This window comes from Merops nubicus, unplaced genomic scaffold (genome assembly GCF_000691845.1).
Source record: "Merops nubicus isolate BGI_N331 unplaced genomic scaffold, ASM69184v1 scaffold2823, whole genome shotgun sequence".
Taxonomy (NCBI): domain Eukaryota; kingdom Metazoa; phylum Chordata; class Aves; order Coraciiformes; family Meropidae; genus Merops; species Merops nubicus.
Genome location: NW_008598078.1, coordinates 37,638 through 53,095, shown reverse-complemented (window position 1 = coordinate 53,095; position 15,458 = coordinate 37,638). Strand labels below are relative to the sequence as shown.

General features: G+C 44.4%; 1 protein-coding gene across 1 annotated transcript; it reads left to right on the top strand.

The window, feature by feature from the left end:
- The first annotated feature begins 390 nt into the window (after nucleotides 1-390).
- Nucleotides 391-1,907, top strand: S100Z (S100 calcium binding protein Z). Its single transcript, XM_008936898.1, has 2 exons — nucleotides 391-531; nucleotides 1,749-1,907. The coding sequence occupies exons 1-2, from the start codon at nucleotides 391-393 to the stop codon at nucleotides 1,905-1,907; spliced, it is 300 nt and encodes a 99-aa protein (XP_008935146.1).
- Nucleotides 1,908-15,458: the final 13,551 nt, after the last annotated feature.

The window sequence follows — 15,458 nt, the reverse complement described above, 5'->3', positions numbered from 1 at the left end:
TTTCTTAAACAAAGGCCTTCTTCTCTCTGGAGACTTTCAAAACCCTCTTGGATGCGTTCCCGTGCAACCTAATATAGGCAAGCCTCCTGTGCAGGGGTTTTGGACTAGATGATCTGCAGAGGTTCCTTCTAACCCCTACCATTCTGTGATTCACCTTTTTGAAGTCATAGCTAGTGAGTTCAGGACCACGTTTTATTTTATAACAGCCTAACCTTCCTTGCTCACACTTAGTTGACAGGATGGATCAACAGACAACACATTTTTTATGTACTGGCAACTTTTTCTCTCTTCAGCTAGCTCTCTGTCCTTTCCCTTTGACTGGACTTTTGTTTGGCTCCTGTGCAATGTCACTGACTCTGGATTTTTGCTCCGCAGGTCTCTGTCACTGCTATGTCCACACCACTGGAGGACGCGATGGAAACATTGATCCGGATTTTCCACCACTACTCTGGCAAAGAAGGAGACAGACACAAGCTCAGTAAAAGAGAACTTAAGGAGCTCCTCACCAGTGAGCTCACTGACTTTCTTTCCGTAAGATGCAGCTCCTGAACCTCTTGAGTTACTGTTTCATGGGTGGGATAAGCAGCTATCCAAATGTTCAAGAATAGCATCTCCTTCTGTAGGGCATATCCTGCCAGAGCCTCTCAGATGACGATTGTCATTGTGGAGCTGGACAGAAGGAGATGAGATCAAATGTCCCATTTGAGAAGTGTGTTTTCAGAGCATGGTCTAGTCCTGGTGCCCTGCCTTGTGCCACCAGCAGCAGAGCTGGGTATCTGCTTACTCCTCTGTGCTTTTGAGCAGGAGGGCACAGGCAGCCTAGAGGCAGTAGCAAAATTGATGTTAAATCAGTCTTTAATAATTGTTTTGTTTGTCCATTTTTAATGATAGGACATAGGTAAGTCCTTCAAAGGAGCATCCAGCAACCAGTTCTCATGAGACAAGAAAGTAGCTTGTGCATAATGGCCACAGACACAGTACAGCCATTTGTATGCTCTGCAAAGAGAGGCTAAGAGAATCCTTTCAGTGATAAACTGCTGATCTGAATAATTCTTTGCACATTTGTTGTCTGCATTACGCAGCATAGATGCTTTTTACGCAAAAATGACCAGATTCATAACTGGTTTTTTGTATCCTCTTAATTGTAAAAATAGTTGTGGACCGTATCACCACCGAGAGAAAATTTTTTTGATACATTGCATCCATTTTCTTGAATTGGATTTTTAAACATTTTGGCTACCGATCTGTGATTATGAGATTCACTGTTCTTACTCCCACTGAATAGGATGTGTTGTTTGCTAAGTAGAGATGTTCTGAACACGATGAATGGAGGTATAATATGACCACTTACAAACAGCCTGTTGAAACTCTAAATACTGTTTGTTAAGAGATGATACAGAGAAATGCACATTATACACACCAGAGAAGTGCACATTATAGGTCCACCTTGTCGAGTCAGTGCTCAGCAGCTCCTAAAGTCTGTGATTAATTTCAGTGCCTATTTAGTAGCTGTGTTCCTTCTAAGAGCTTCACTGTCTTCAGTTTCTGTTGCTGTGCACTTTTGGGAGTCCACACCTATGTTTTTCATGCTGTGGCTAGGGGTATATTACTGCTCAGGTGCATACGTCATGAAGCCTTTTATTTAATAGCACTGGTGCTTGTGACATAGCAATGGGTTTCACTTCTGGGTGTGTCAGGATTATGCACTCAGGATCTGCACAGCTAAAGTCACTTTTCTTCCTCTTTAGGGCCAAAAGGACTCCCTTCTGATTGATAAGATTATGAAAGATCTGGACTCCAATAAAGATAACGAAGTCGATTTTAATGAATTTGTCACACTGGTTGCTGCTTTGACTGTGGCATGTAACGATTTCTTCGAAGAACAGCTAAAGAAAGAAGGATTTTAAAAATGATCAATACAATCAATCTCCTGGCTGCAAACGTGAGCAAAGCCCACATAGTAAGGTAGCCCTTATCAACACTTACTGAATGCAAACCATCATCGCTCCAACTGTTACTGCTGTGAGACACGTACAGAGCAGATCAGCAGCTGGTGTAAACTGGAACAAAGCCAGTTTACACTACTTGAGATCTGGCTTTTAATATTTTCAGTCTTTGCACTTCATGCATCTCTAACATGCATTCATCAGTTTCCCATGTCAAGAGCTTGGGGTGACAGATCATTTGGCAGGAGCTGACTTCTATTTCTTAATTGTTCAGTGGGAAGTAAAGGCACAGGGATGTTACTTATATACTTACTGAATTGAAAAATTTGGAACAAGACACCAGACTTGCAATTTAGTTTTCATTCTGTGACAACCATATTTTTGCAGCTGAGAAAGAGCAGCTTGGTTTTTGCTCGGCTCTGCTTATTGTAAAGCTCTTTTTAGAAGCTGCTCTGTAGCTCCCCACACGCTTGTGTTCAGATGTGGTCACAGCTGTCTCCCTCCTCCTAAGCAGACGGTGCCACTTGCCATTGTCACGGGTTCATTTCCCCCACCTCTCCAGCTTCAGTTTTGTTGTGTTGGCATGACTGCATCCCAGTAGTCCACCTCTTCATTCGACATAAATGAATTCATTCATATGGTAAATTATTCAAATACATAGAAGATTTAGTCAGCAAACTGCTCTGAGGGCTGATAGAAGGACTGGAACTTCAGGGGAAATGTAAATGCCTTCTGCTTTCACTATTTTGGCACCCATAAGCAGAGGTCTTTTAGAGGACCACTTGTGGGGGATTTAATGACGGGATCCCAGGATACAGCTTTATACTGTGAGTCATCCTATGGAACAATGATTTCATCTCACGCTGATCTAACCCGCTGTGTGGAAGCAGTGCAAAAGGGCCACTGGGACCCCATGGACAGGTGTGGAGAGAGGAGGATAATCCCTTTCAGTGCTGAACTGCTCTTGGGTTGAACTAAGAGTACTTCTACACTTCTGTTTGAATTAAGCTTCCACAGCTCTGCAAATCATCAGTGGTAGGGTGTTGTGGCATTTTTCTTGCATGGAGAGATCTCTTTGTTCATTATTATTTTGTTGCTAACTTCAAACTATAATAAAAGTCATCTGAATTAAATTAAGGTTTTCTGCTGCATAAGAGGTTAATAAAAACAAAATCATCTGATGATGATGCCCTGCTAGGCAATATTTGAAGAATGAATTTCTTTTGTCTCTCTTCCCCAGACCCCTGGGCAACATTCAGTAAAGACTATAATATTTGTATAAAAATCATGTATCATTAAGAAGATGTAATTTGTTACAAGAAGGGAATTTTGTAGGGTTTAGTAAATATAACAAGGGCCAGACACCATCCTAAGAAAGGGGCTACCAGCAAATGATGTTATCCCAGGAAAAAGGAGACTCTGTGGTGGTGGCAGAGCCATAGTGTGCTACCTCTTTAAGTCTTCAGTGACAGAAGTTATATAGGATTCCCAGAAGATCTTCTGAGGGAACATGGCAAAAAGTATTGAAGTAAAACCGACAACAACGGAACAACTTTTTGCCCCCTGTAATGTCATGCATTTCAACATCATTGCAGTTGTTTGACCAGGATGGCAGGACCATCAGTCAGAAAAAGTAAGACTGATTTTATAGTTTCCCATAGCTTCTGCAGACTGTTTCTAGTCTTCAAGCCTTTCTCCTTGCTCCGAGAAGAAGGGGAAGAAGAGAAGCTTAAAGCTGCAACCCCAAGCTAAAAACAGTAAGAGTGTCCCAGTAAGCACCACTTTCTTCAGTTTGACTTTTAAGCGAGAGGCTTTTTGGAAACAAACTGCAGAAAGTTCATAAATGCTCTCCTCCTCTGTGATGAGCCCTGGACACACAGCAGCCTGTGTGCTGAGCAGAATTATGCTCAGTCACAGCTGGCGACAGCCATGTGCTCTGAGGTCAGGCAGCAAGAGTTGCTGCTGTGTTGGAGAGGGTCAGTGGAGCCATCTCATCAGCTGAATTTACTAAGAATTGAGTGCAGCCTAATTCCTCTGTGGAAGGGGCTTGCTTCCACATGAGCTACACAATTCACATGGGTGAATCGGAGGAGAATGACTCAAATTATCTTTATTCCAACAACAGTTTTATAAAAACTCATAAATCATCCTTTCTGGCTTGGCTGGTTAGGCATTTCTTGTTGCTGTTTTAACTACAAGGACAACTGCTAAACTCTATGAGTTTCAAAGAAGAAAACTTTTTGCACAGACTGGAGACCAAGCAGAAAAGGAAGAAAATGCTACAAAGCTCATTCAGATGCTTGAAAACACAAAGCCTTCGCACAGTTTGGGGTCCTGGGATAGGGGGCTTGTCATCCTAATCTTGGGCTAACTGTGGGCTGATTTACTGAACCAGTGGGTCATTCCTCTGCTATTCCACTCCCACAGGATCCAACTAGTGCTGCCTCAGTAAATACCACTTCCACAGAAGGTAACTGAAGGTCACCTGAAAGTTTTGAATTTTTGTGAACCATAAAAAGATGTGAGAAATCCTTTTTTTCTGCAAGCAGTTCTCAGGAAGGAGAACTGTTTTGAAGCCATTTGCACATTTGCGCTGGCTGTGCAAGATGGTGCTTGCACGGTCAGCCTCGCTATGGCCACCTTGTCCTGCAGATGTGAACATTTTGTGCATAATTTCTGCCAGAGGGAAAAATATTTCCTTCAAACATGAAGGAAGTATTTTTTTTCTTATTGTTTACTGGCACTTCTCCTGTTGACTTTGAGTGTGGCTCTAGTTCATGAATCCAGGAAACACTTTGAAGTTTTACCTGTAGAGGAAGCTTGCTGTGTGGCTTTTTTCCAAAGTACTTCAGCTTTAGGAATAATGTTTAATTACAGGTATTTTTTTCGTTTGTGTTATCAGACTGTCTGAAAAATCGATAGAAAATTGAACAACACAATATGGCCTAATACTTTCAAGTTACATTAAAGACCAATAAAAACACAGTAAGGCCAGGCCAGATTTTTTCTGGCTATTGTGAAATTGTTTTTCCTGACATCTAAAAAGCAGATCTTCAGAAGATAAATTATATTATCTTGAAAGCCTCAACCATTTACTTTTATTTCAGTTCAAAAGAGACTTGAAATGCCAGTGCAACTGGGTACATGAAGCTTGATGCTCTATCGGTAAATTAATTTATAACCTCTTCAGACTTGGTATCCAACTACAGATCTTGCAGAGCTATGTATAATACCACCATCATGACAAGTGCTTTGCAATGGAGCAGGCTCTTCAAGCTCTGATTTAACAGCCAGGTTCACTAAGAAGGCACCACCTTTTTCACTCTACAGCAGCACAGAGGGTGTCAAGTGCAACGGGTTAATCATCATCCTACAACATCAGTTCCTCTTTGTAAAGATGAGAAACAAAGTTGTCTACGGTTGTGGGAAGGGAGAGAGAAATGATACTAGGAGACCCCAGCAGAACAGGTGATGTATCCAGCAGCCAGAAATATCATTAATTGCTTTCCACCAAAGCCATTTGAGAAAGAATTGAAAGTTACTGCCAGTGACAATTTTATATTTACAGATACAAATCTGGTGTTGCACTTGCAGGGATGCCTTGAAAACATGGAGCATCTGTGCTAACCTCCACTGGCTAACAAAATAAATCCAGCCTCTCCAAAGGCTGTCAGAGCTGCTGGGCAGACCATGCATGTGAGACACAGCCCAGAGGTGCTCAGTGAAGCACCACAGTACAGCAGTTTGGTGTGCCTGCCTGTTTGGTCTGGGAAATGAGGACAGGATTGCCTTTCAAATCCTGATCGTTATTAATGCATTTACTTCTCACCCTTGGCACTCTGATGCACAGGCTGGCAAACTCCCTGGCCTGTCAGTACCATGTCTACTGCTTTCACATGCACACACTTTTCTAATAACGAAGAAATAATTAAGCAGTTATTTCCTTGTGGGGCAAAGGCACCAGTGTCTCACCCAAGCACATCAATCACTGCCACGGGTTCATGGGCACAGCAGTATGGTGGGCCTACATGGCATGCATGGGATGGACTGTATCATCTCAAAACCCGCTGCAGGTGTCCCAGTGAAGCATGGCTTCACAACAACCCAAGTGGACAGTGATCAACACTGGCACAGACAGGGCAGAATAAGGGGCAGCAGAGCTCTCCTGTAGCCGCACAGATCCACACCGGGTCACTCAGCCATCCAAGGCAGAGAACCTTTCCAGGCTCCATGCTGCAGCATAAAGCAAAACATGGCCAGGGAGGGACATTCTTAGGAACAGCCCAGAGCCCATCATCCCAGCTTGGCAGCACACTGAAAATGTTCAGCTCCTCTCTGATTTCAGCCCTGAAGAAGCTGGGTAAAAGGTCCAACATAAAACTCGCCTCTGAAATTAGATTACTCTATATAAAGTTTTTTTTGACTGGCAGGAGGATTTTTAAGACTGTGATGTGACGTCATGTGCATGTCTAATAAGGGTTTTGATTGACAGGCCAACGATTATTAGATGCGTCTTTAGGGATAATTATGTCTGTTGATCGGCATCGTGTTATTTGAAGAAAAAAAGGGTCACATTTCCAATTTAATCTCTTTTGCCACATGATACAGCATGAGAGATAATGTTTTGTTTATGATCTGGTAATATGTTCTCCAAGCTAGCTCCATCCACATCCTTTTCTCTGAGCTGGGGTATGGTGGGTTACAGGCCCTGGGCAGCCATCAGGGAAAGCACATGAATAAGCTTCACCAGATACATCAGAAAAATTGAAAAACAACCTCCAAAACCAAAAACTTGTCCTTTTTAAATACCAACTCTCAACCACTTGCAATCAGTTGTGTACGAGGGGCAACTCCCAAGGAAGAGAACTGCAGCTGCATCCGCTTATTTTGCTCTCGCAAGTAGATTCTCAGCTGATGTAAAATGACAGAGCCTATTGCACTTATTGGCATAATTCTGCAACAGCTGAGGACACGTGCTTGAGACTTTAAATTAGGCTCCAGTGGAAAGTGCGTTTCTGTTAGATGGTTGGCTAAATAAGGACATGTCTGTAAAACTGCAAATGTTGCAACAAGGCAGCTAAAATGGAGACAAGCAGTTGCTCAGAGGACAGGTGTCTGGGGAAAAATTAGTGGAAAACACTCCTGTGATACATCTGCTTTAAATTCTAAGCTGTCCTCTCTGGTCCTGGTTGACTTCATGGGTTGCAGAGCAAACTGTCATAGTGTAGCTCTCAAATACCTACCTGTGCAGCCTGCCTTAAAACTCCACCTTTATCGCTTTAACTCCCAGCAGTTGTTTGAACCCAGAAAAGTGCTTATGTGGAAACACAGAATAACGCTACAGCAGGGAAAAAATTGTGTGTAGAACATGTTGCAAAGAGCAGAAAAGCAACTGAATCACCCAGAGTACTAGTTAAGGTTGTGTTTTGGGAGCTGATAAATGGCAAGAAGCTGAGAGAGCTGCAGAAAGATGTAGGTCCAGCTGGGGACATCGAGTGGCAGCAACAAAAAGTTCCTTGTGGCTGAGCAAAGGAAGGCTGGATGAGATGCAGGGTGGAGAGCTCCATCTCATTGCACCTTTAATGCCTTGGCTAACTGAAACTAAAGCACTTTTGCCCTTGTGCTAATGATCTAATTCTGCAGTTTTCACTCAGGGAATTTTTTTTTGTTATTTTAGGTGTCCCAGGAATAATATTATGTGAAGGCGAGTCATCAGTCTTTGAAAACCAAGTATGGTTTCTGTTTAAAATTAAAAACCCCACTGGCACACCCGAGGTAAAGAGAGTCAGTGATATTGCTGTCAAAGTTGCAAGCTTTCTTTAGACTACAGGAGGCTGAAAAATGCTGAGCGTGATCCCAAAGTCCTTCAATGAGTCCCCACAGCGTCAAAATATTCCAGTAATTTTCACTTAAAAGTGTTTGGAGTCTAAATGATCAAAGTGTTTGGCATCTAACTGATCAAAGTGTTTGGCACTGCAGCCTGTACAGTACTAAGGATAACCAGTAAGGAACCCCATGCATATGAAAAATAAAGGACTAAGTCGTAGGAGCAGTTGGAAGGATAAATATACCATTATGCTGGGTATGCTGGCACCTCTTATCTGACTCATATTGACTAGCTGAATTGTGTAATGCTCCACAGTGTTTCTGAAATGGGCCCATTACTGTGATGCCTAATGCTAACAGAGACAATCATGTTGAATCACAGTTTTTTCCTGGATGAGAAAGACTCAGCCAAGGAGACAGTCACTTCAGCTGAGAAATACTTGTCCTTGGATAGGAAAAACATCTTAAAATATCACTTCCTAAAGTAGTATTTTATCAAAGATAAAGTTTGTTCTTCATAGTAACCCAGATCTAATGAATTTTAGAGTGTAAGTACTAATATTTCTTGGTACAACTGAAAATTGTACTCCATATTAAAAAGGGACCTCAGCATTTAAAATAAAGTGGCAAATGTTCTAGTAACCTACAGTTGAATGGGATATTTGGAAGAGAAGGAACAGGAGCTGTTGTTTGGGGCAGGGTCACTGGAAGAAGTCTGGAGCACTGGAAGAGGCTGCAGCACCATGCCCTTTGCTGATCCAGCACTGGACCTGAACCGGGCCACAACAGATACACCTCCAAGCAAATTCCAAATAAAATGACTGTGCCATGTTTTAGAAAGGAGATTGTTCTTTTGCAAAGCACTGGAGCTGAGCAGAGTTGCCACTGCAGCCAGTAAAGGCAAACACAACCCACTTCAGCCCACAGACATGGACCAAAGGCGACTGTTGTGGTGAGCAGAGCCCGCCCTAGGCAGGGATCGGCGTGCGGAAGATCTCGCGATGTAACGGAAAGCTCAGACCACCCACGAGGGGCCTTGTGGGTGTGGCTTGTGCTATATAAGCAATTGCAGCTGCACAATAAACGTCATTTGCAGCATCCTTCACATTGAAGCCAGTGTCTGTGATGGTACCCAACGGCAGAGGTTGGGTGGCAGCTATCCCGGGGTTCGGGTGTCGGTAACGACAGGCGACATCTACCAATGTTCCCTGCCTGGGAGCCACCTCTGTCTCTGATGTTGAGGTCTTCCTGTACAGCTCTCAAGAGAGGAGGTACCATATGGGGGATCTACAGAGAAGACAGATGGAGGCTAAAGTTAAACAGCTTAGCAAATGTCCAGTGCCTCTCCTAACAGCAGGGCAATGGTACACGCCTTTGCTGGTCACCATCTCCCACAATTCTTCACTCCTTCCTGCGAGAAAACTTTTTGCTGCTCTCACTTCTTGGCCCTGACTGCTTTGTGTAGATGTTGGGTTGAGTCACAGGCAGAGCTGGTGGTGATAACCGCCCTCAGGGTAATCTTGGTGTCTGAATAAGTTTACTTGATTATTTGTAACCTGCTAAACTCTGAGCTTCACAGCCCTTGCTCTTATTCAATGCCATAAATAGCATTAATGCAACACTTATCATCAAGCCTGCATGATGCTGATAGGCTTTCATTTCATAAATCACATGTGTTTGTCATTTTTCTAAACTACTCAACATGACAAATCACACATCTCTTGTGTCAAACTGCCCAGAGTTAGCAAGCTATGCTTTCTTCACCTTACAGAAAGTTCAGTTCTATTTAAAGCAAATTTAGACACACACAGAGAAGTAATGGAAGTGTCGTTACAGAGAGATGTATGGCAAGGCTCAGAAGCTTGCCATGCCCAGTATAGAGCTGGGTAGTGACAGAAGTCAGAGACCAAGATGTCCACTGACCACAGACGGAGGAGTCCTGGGCTCAGGCTGGATCGGGGACTGTTGGGAAAACTGCCTGATGCTGAAACCAACACAAGAGTAAAGGAATGAAGCACAAAATAGGATTTCAGACCTGTTGCTTCGGCTGCTGGGAATGTTGTCCTTCAGCTGTCATTGCAACGCTGACTGAGCTCCTGTAAAAGTAATGTATCAAGCCATTGACAGGGCCACTTTAGTTACTTCAGTTGGGTTGAACTCTGCCTTTCCTATTTTATGTCCATAGCCTAGCTGCTTAAACTGTGCTTCCCATAGTTAGTGAAGTATTTTGTAGAAGGGGTGGTTATCTATCAATAACTGCCATAGCAACAATCAGACCCATTTCTCATAGGCCACAAATAGTCCTCAGACATAGTCATGATCACAGCCACAGTTACAGTCCTGAGTGATCTGGCAGTCACAGTTTGGGTCCTCCAGACAATGGGGGGGTTTGGAGATGTGAATAAGCTCCACATATATTTTTCTGGATCTGTGCTATGGGCTGTCTCCTGGCAATGGGATGCAGTGGTGAGTGCATGTGCTGGATGCACACGCTGATTCGGCGGCAGGTATCTTCACCATTAATTTGCCCTTATCAGCAATGATAACATGAAGCAGTGTGTAACCTCTTAGTGGAGGGGGCATCTGGTGGCTACTGATGCAGGTCTGTGCCTGCAAAGTCCCTCAGGACTGACATGAAGAATTTGGTAGTGATCTGTGAGTACCAAGTATGGATTTAGTTACCCCAGTGCTTTCTGTGGTGACTCTATGGGATGAGGGAACCAGACCAGAAGCAGGAGATCCAAATACATTTAGCTTTAGCTTCTCGATCTCTCAAAGCAATTTTTGCAGCAAAGTCTTTTATAAGTCTGTATCGAGGATGTGGTTTGCTAGTGACCTCCAGGGCTGTGATACGTTGTACAGCCTCCCTTTGTTTGTTTTCTGTGCTGTGGCTTCAGAGCAATATCTGACTTCTAGCAGGCAATTTAGCAAGGACAGGAACAAAAATTTAGCCCTTACTGTAGCATTTGTGACATTCCAGAGCCACTAGATTTTTTTGTTGCCCTAATCTGGGATAACTGATCCCACTCTTTGGGAATAGTATATTGAAGGATTTGCAACCAGTTGAATGGCATATGCATATAACAAAACACAAGTGATGTGCAGCAACCACCTACCCTGCAAAGACACAGACATAGGTGTAAGACCTGCTGCCACACAATAAAAAGCAAGGACTGGCTAGTACTGTGTCTCCCAGACACCATGAGGGAAAGGAAAATTTAGTCCCTGAATGAAATCTGAGTTACAGTGGGGATATGCATAAGGGGGCTTTGGGGCTGAAATGTAGCTCAGCACAATGTTTAGCAGCTGACACGATAGGAAGTTTGAAGTCCGGCCAAATGTCTCACACCGTGCATCACCCAATGTCACATCACTTCAGCCAGTGCTGAGCAGCAGTGAGAAATCAGCATCAGCACCCAGGAATGGAGTACCAGAGGCAGGAGAAATCCTCTTTGCTTGAGCAGCTGGTGGTGTAGCACAGCGGGCTCAGTGCTGCTCCTGTTCGGTCCACGATGCCTCTGGGCACAGACAAGCAGAGAGGTCCCTGTGGGACGTGCAGCAGCCAGGCTGCTCCCTGTGGTGTGGAGTCAGAGCCTGAATGGAGTTGTGTCTATACAGCAAAATTAATTCTTGTTTAATGTCCCAGGGCTAGAGGGAGCTTCGGTCTGCTCCGGCTGCTTGTGGCAGCAGTCAGGCTGCAGCTGAGGAGTGAGGTGTTCCAGCGCAGAAGAAACCTTTGATTTTAAATATGACCTCATCCAGAAAACTACGTTTTTCAACAAGTAGCTGGTAGGAATTCCAGGAGCTGTGGTTTGTGCAAAATCTCCAGAGTCAGCAAGCCTCAAGATTCATTGTTTTACCTGTGTGCAGGGTGAGGAGTGTGGCAGGTGAAATTTCCATATTGAGTGGAGTGTGCCACTCTCTGGTGTGTTTGTGGTGAGTGTGTTTGTGGTGATGATCTCTGCAGGAATTAAAGCATGGCACGGTGCTGTGTCAGTAAGCTGGGGACTCAAGGAACCCTTTTTGGATCACTGAGCAGAAAGGGTTCATAACACCTGTCCCTTTTTTGCATCAGAGAGGGATACCTAAGGAGTGACTGTACCTCAACCACTGCTCACTAAGAAATCTTACTATGAAAAGCATCATGCTGTACCAACTATCTCACCTTTGAGGAGAAGAGATTGCATTTATCACCTGTGTTATATCACAGAACATCAGTTCATCACCACAGGGAAGGGTAAATGAGGTTTGTTTCATTATTCTCTTCATTCAGCTGTATTTTCTCTACCTCTCACCACAGCTGGGATTTCTTCTCTGCTATAACAGCTGACAAGATGCCTACAAACTTGGATCACAAGGCAAGGGATTTCTTCTGCAGGGCAGGTGGGTCCTCCTGAGCCCATAGCTGGACAGCATAAAGAACCCACCCAAAAGCACTGCTTTAAGAACCCGAGGCTCTGCAAAGGCTGGAGTGCCCCAGCAATAACCCCCAGAGCTGTAGCAGAGCAGGGTGGGTGATACCCTGCATGCAGCTCATACTCCCACCAGCATGATGGCTTACCATCACTTCTGCCAGGGAATGGGGCTGCTCCCAGGGTGAGCTAAAATTGCCCACAGAGCCATAGCATGAATGTGACAGGATTATCTAGCCCCTAGCAGGGTCAGGCTAGAAATGTGGTTTACTGTGTTATATAATTTGATCATAATGAAAAAAATTGTCCTACGAAGTGTTAGCATGACTCAACCTCATGAAAGAAAAATTACAAGCTCCTCATTCACCCAAGGGCTTGTATCGCATTGAAGGTGCTTTTCCCTCCTGAAGTGCTGCTGGGATGTTTCAAACCCTGTTTAAACTGCCGATTTTAATTTGCTTTGTTAATCACAGTCTCTTCTCCTGAAGAGCTCAGTATCTGGCAGTGGCCTTAAACTAGAGCAGCGCTGGAGTGCGCAAAGGGAGGTGCAGAGGGGAAGTGGACCTGTGATGCTCTGTGAGGAGGCAGCAGCATTGAGTGAGGAGGTGGTGTCCCATCTTCTCTCACTATCTGACAGCCAGATACAGGGCGGGGAGATTAGTCTCCTTTGGGGGTCCATCTGCCCAGGCTCCACCTGAGTCAGATGCGGAGGCACTGCAGGGCAGAGCCCTTGCTAGCAGCAACAGCTGCACTTCTTGGCATGTCATTCCCCATCCCCAACCCAAATGCTCGCCTTCCACAGGCATCAGAATGGCACAAAAGGAAGGATGATTTTTTTGGGCTCAAAGTAGCCTTGCATCTGAGGACACAGGGAATTACCCCACGCAGTGGGAGGCTTGTGGTGAGGTTAGGCAGGATGTCGTCGTGCTTCATCAGCTCCTGCTGAGCCCAGAGCCAAAATGCAAAGTGGAGGATTACACAGAATAGATGATGATTTGCCTTAGCACCTCTGTTAAAACCAAATTCCATGTCCACAGCAAATGGCATCTGAATTTATCTTTTCACTAATATTACACAGAATATTTGTAACACTCAAAGCAAGCTCCTGCAGGTGTTGCACAGGAAATGCAAAGCCACCATAGGTCCCATGTGAATAAGAAATAGAAAGAAACATGGAGATGTTTCCTATCCTCCCTCCTAACATCTCTTTGCCTGGAGAAGGACAGTCCCCATCCCTCACCTGTCAGGATGTCCTCCAGCCCCTAGGCTACCTGCTTGTCTGGGCACCTCCACCAAAAAATGCTATGCTAGTCCGGACCTCAGCTATTCATGACTTTAAAATACGTTGACATTGCCTTTGGTGTGTTTTATTCTGAGTAGATTGTCTCACAGCTGGTTTAACAGTCATATTGATTTAGCTGGTGTCACTTGTCCTTCAGTCATTTTTGGAGCTGAATTTTCCTAAATCTTCAGTACCTCAACAAATTCTCACACAATCAAACACTCCCTTGCCTTTACTGAAGATACTCAAAGGCTCAGCATCTAAGGCCTAGGTTGGGGGCTGATACGGCAAAGTGGGACACCTCAGCCAGAACTGGAACAGGGTTTTGTAAAGTCTCTTGAAGATAAAGAGTGGAGGGTTCATACTGTAATTCTAACTTTCATCATCTCTTCAGAAACTGGATCAATGATAAGAAAAGTGAATGAGGCTGTGCTCCCCTGCAGCCCCTCCTGGTCCCACAGGACCTAGTGCTCTCTAGGACACCTCCCACCACCCTGACTAACCTCTCAGCCATTCTCTAAAGTTGAAACTAAACCCTGCAGTTTTCCAACAAAACTCGTAATTTGCAAAGAACTTCAGTGGATTTTGGATGACAAATGCTCTTGGATAATCCTCTGATAAACGTTCCCTAAAATCACAGTATTTAGACAATTCAAGACAAGTGCATGAGGATGGATTAACTAAGTCTTGGTTCATGCAGTAACTAACTACTCAGTTCTCCAAAGCAGTTTTAACAACCTTTGAATGCAGCTTAATATCAAAGTTCAAAAATAATGTTTTCCATTTCCTTAGTATTTTTTATGCTCTTGAAAGCCACACTGATATGTCAAATTCACAGAAGAGCCATGCAGATATGGAACAATATTATTGTTTGCATTAAAGTAAGCCATAAGAAGAATTAGAGCATATTAAAGTCAGAGCCACAGGCATACAGACAGAGTAAGATTTATTTGCCGTTCAAGCAACAAGCAAGCAAATGTTTCTGTTCAGAAGCCCTAACAATGAAATCAGAAGCAGCAAACTCAAAGCTTTGCAAGTCCAGATCATATTATTTCTAAGTTTTGCTGAACCAAAGTGGCAGTTTGACAGGGAAGCATAGCACAGGAGACACTAGCAAGAAACCTCGGATAAGGAGAGGGTAGTTACTATCTGCAGAGTATTGGTACTTTATCCTGGGTCAGAGGAAAACAAGAATGTATCCTAAAATTAGTATCTCTCCTGAGTTCTTGATTTTTAGTACTCTGCAAAGTTATAAATTTTCATTCCCACGTTCATCTTTTTAAGCTCTTTCTCAGGTTTTCCTTTATGATCAGGACTGGAGCAGAATCAGCTCCTCTGTAGGAAATATCCCCTTGAGAACCCCAAGTTCTCTTAATTTGTATATGAAAGTTGTGTCCGGTGGGGAGGGCTGTCTGGTTTTGCCTGTGTATCTGCTGCAGAGCCCTTGTGCCCCAGCTGCAGGCACAAATGGGCACAAGAAGCCAGAGGGTCCCCCAGCCCAAGGGGATGCTGGCCCCAGGCTGCAAGCCTGACTGGGATGCAGGAGCACCCACCCAGGCCTCATCAGTGGGAAGCACCCAGCACCAAAGCTGTGGAGAGTTGCATGTCACAGAGCCGCAGGAGGGAGGCAGAGACCCCTGCAGGTCCCAGATGCCCCAGGACTGGAGAGCAGGAGAAGAGAAGGATTCCTCGCTGTGGAGTAACTGAAATAAGCACACTACACGAGTGTCCTGTCTGCAGGCAAACAAGCTCTCTCTCCCCCAGAGCTTTTCAGGTCTGCCAGATGGGTAAGTAGAAAACACATGTCAGTGACGGGAGTTGGACTGACTTGAAAATTTGTGGCTGTGAGTTGGACCCTTGTCATGCCCACGTAATGTGTCACTGCAAGAGGAATTCAGTTACCATGGGTTACCCTATCAGTACGGGGACCAAGTGCCTCCCCTCCCAACAGCTCTATAAAAAGAGTCTCTCCAAGATACTCCGGCGGCTCCC

Bases quoted from the DNA above. Each gene is read 5' to 3' on its own strand.
- S100Z (XM_008936898.1), top strand. From the start codon at position 391: ATGTCCACACCACTGGAGGACGCGATGGAAACATTGATCCGGATTTTC. The intron at 532-1,748 runs GTAAGATGCAGC...CTTCCTCTTTAG, and splicing joins AGCTCACTGACTTTCTTTCC to GGCCAAAAGGACTCCCTTCT.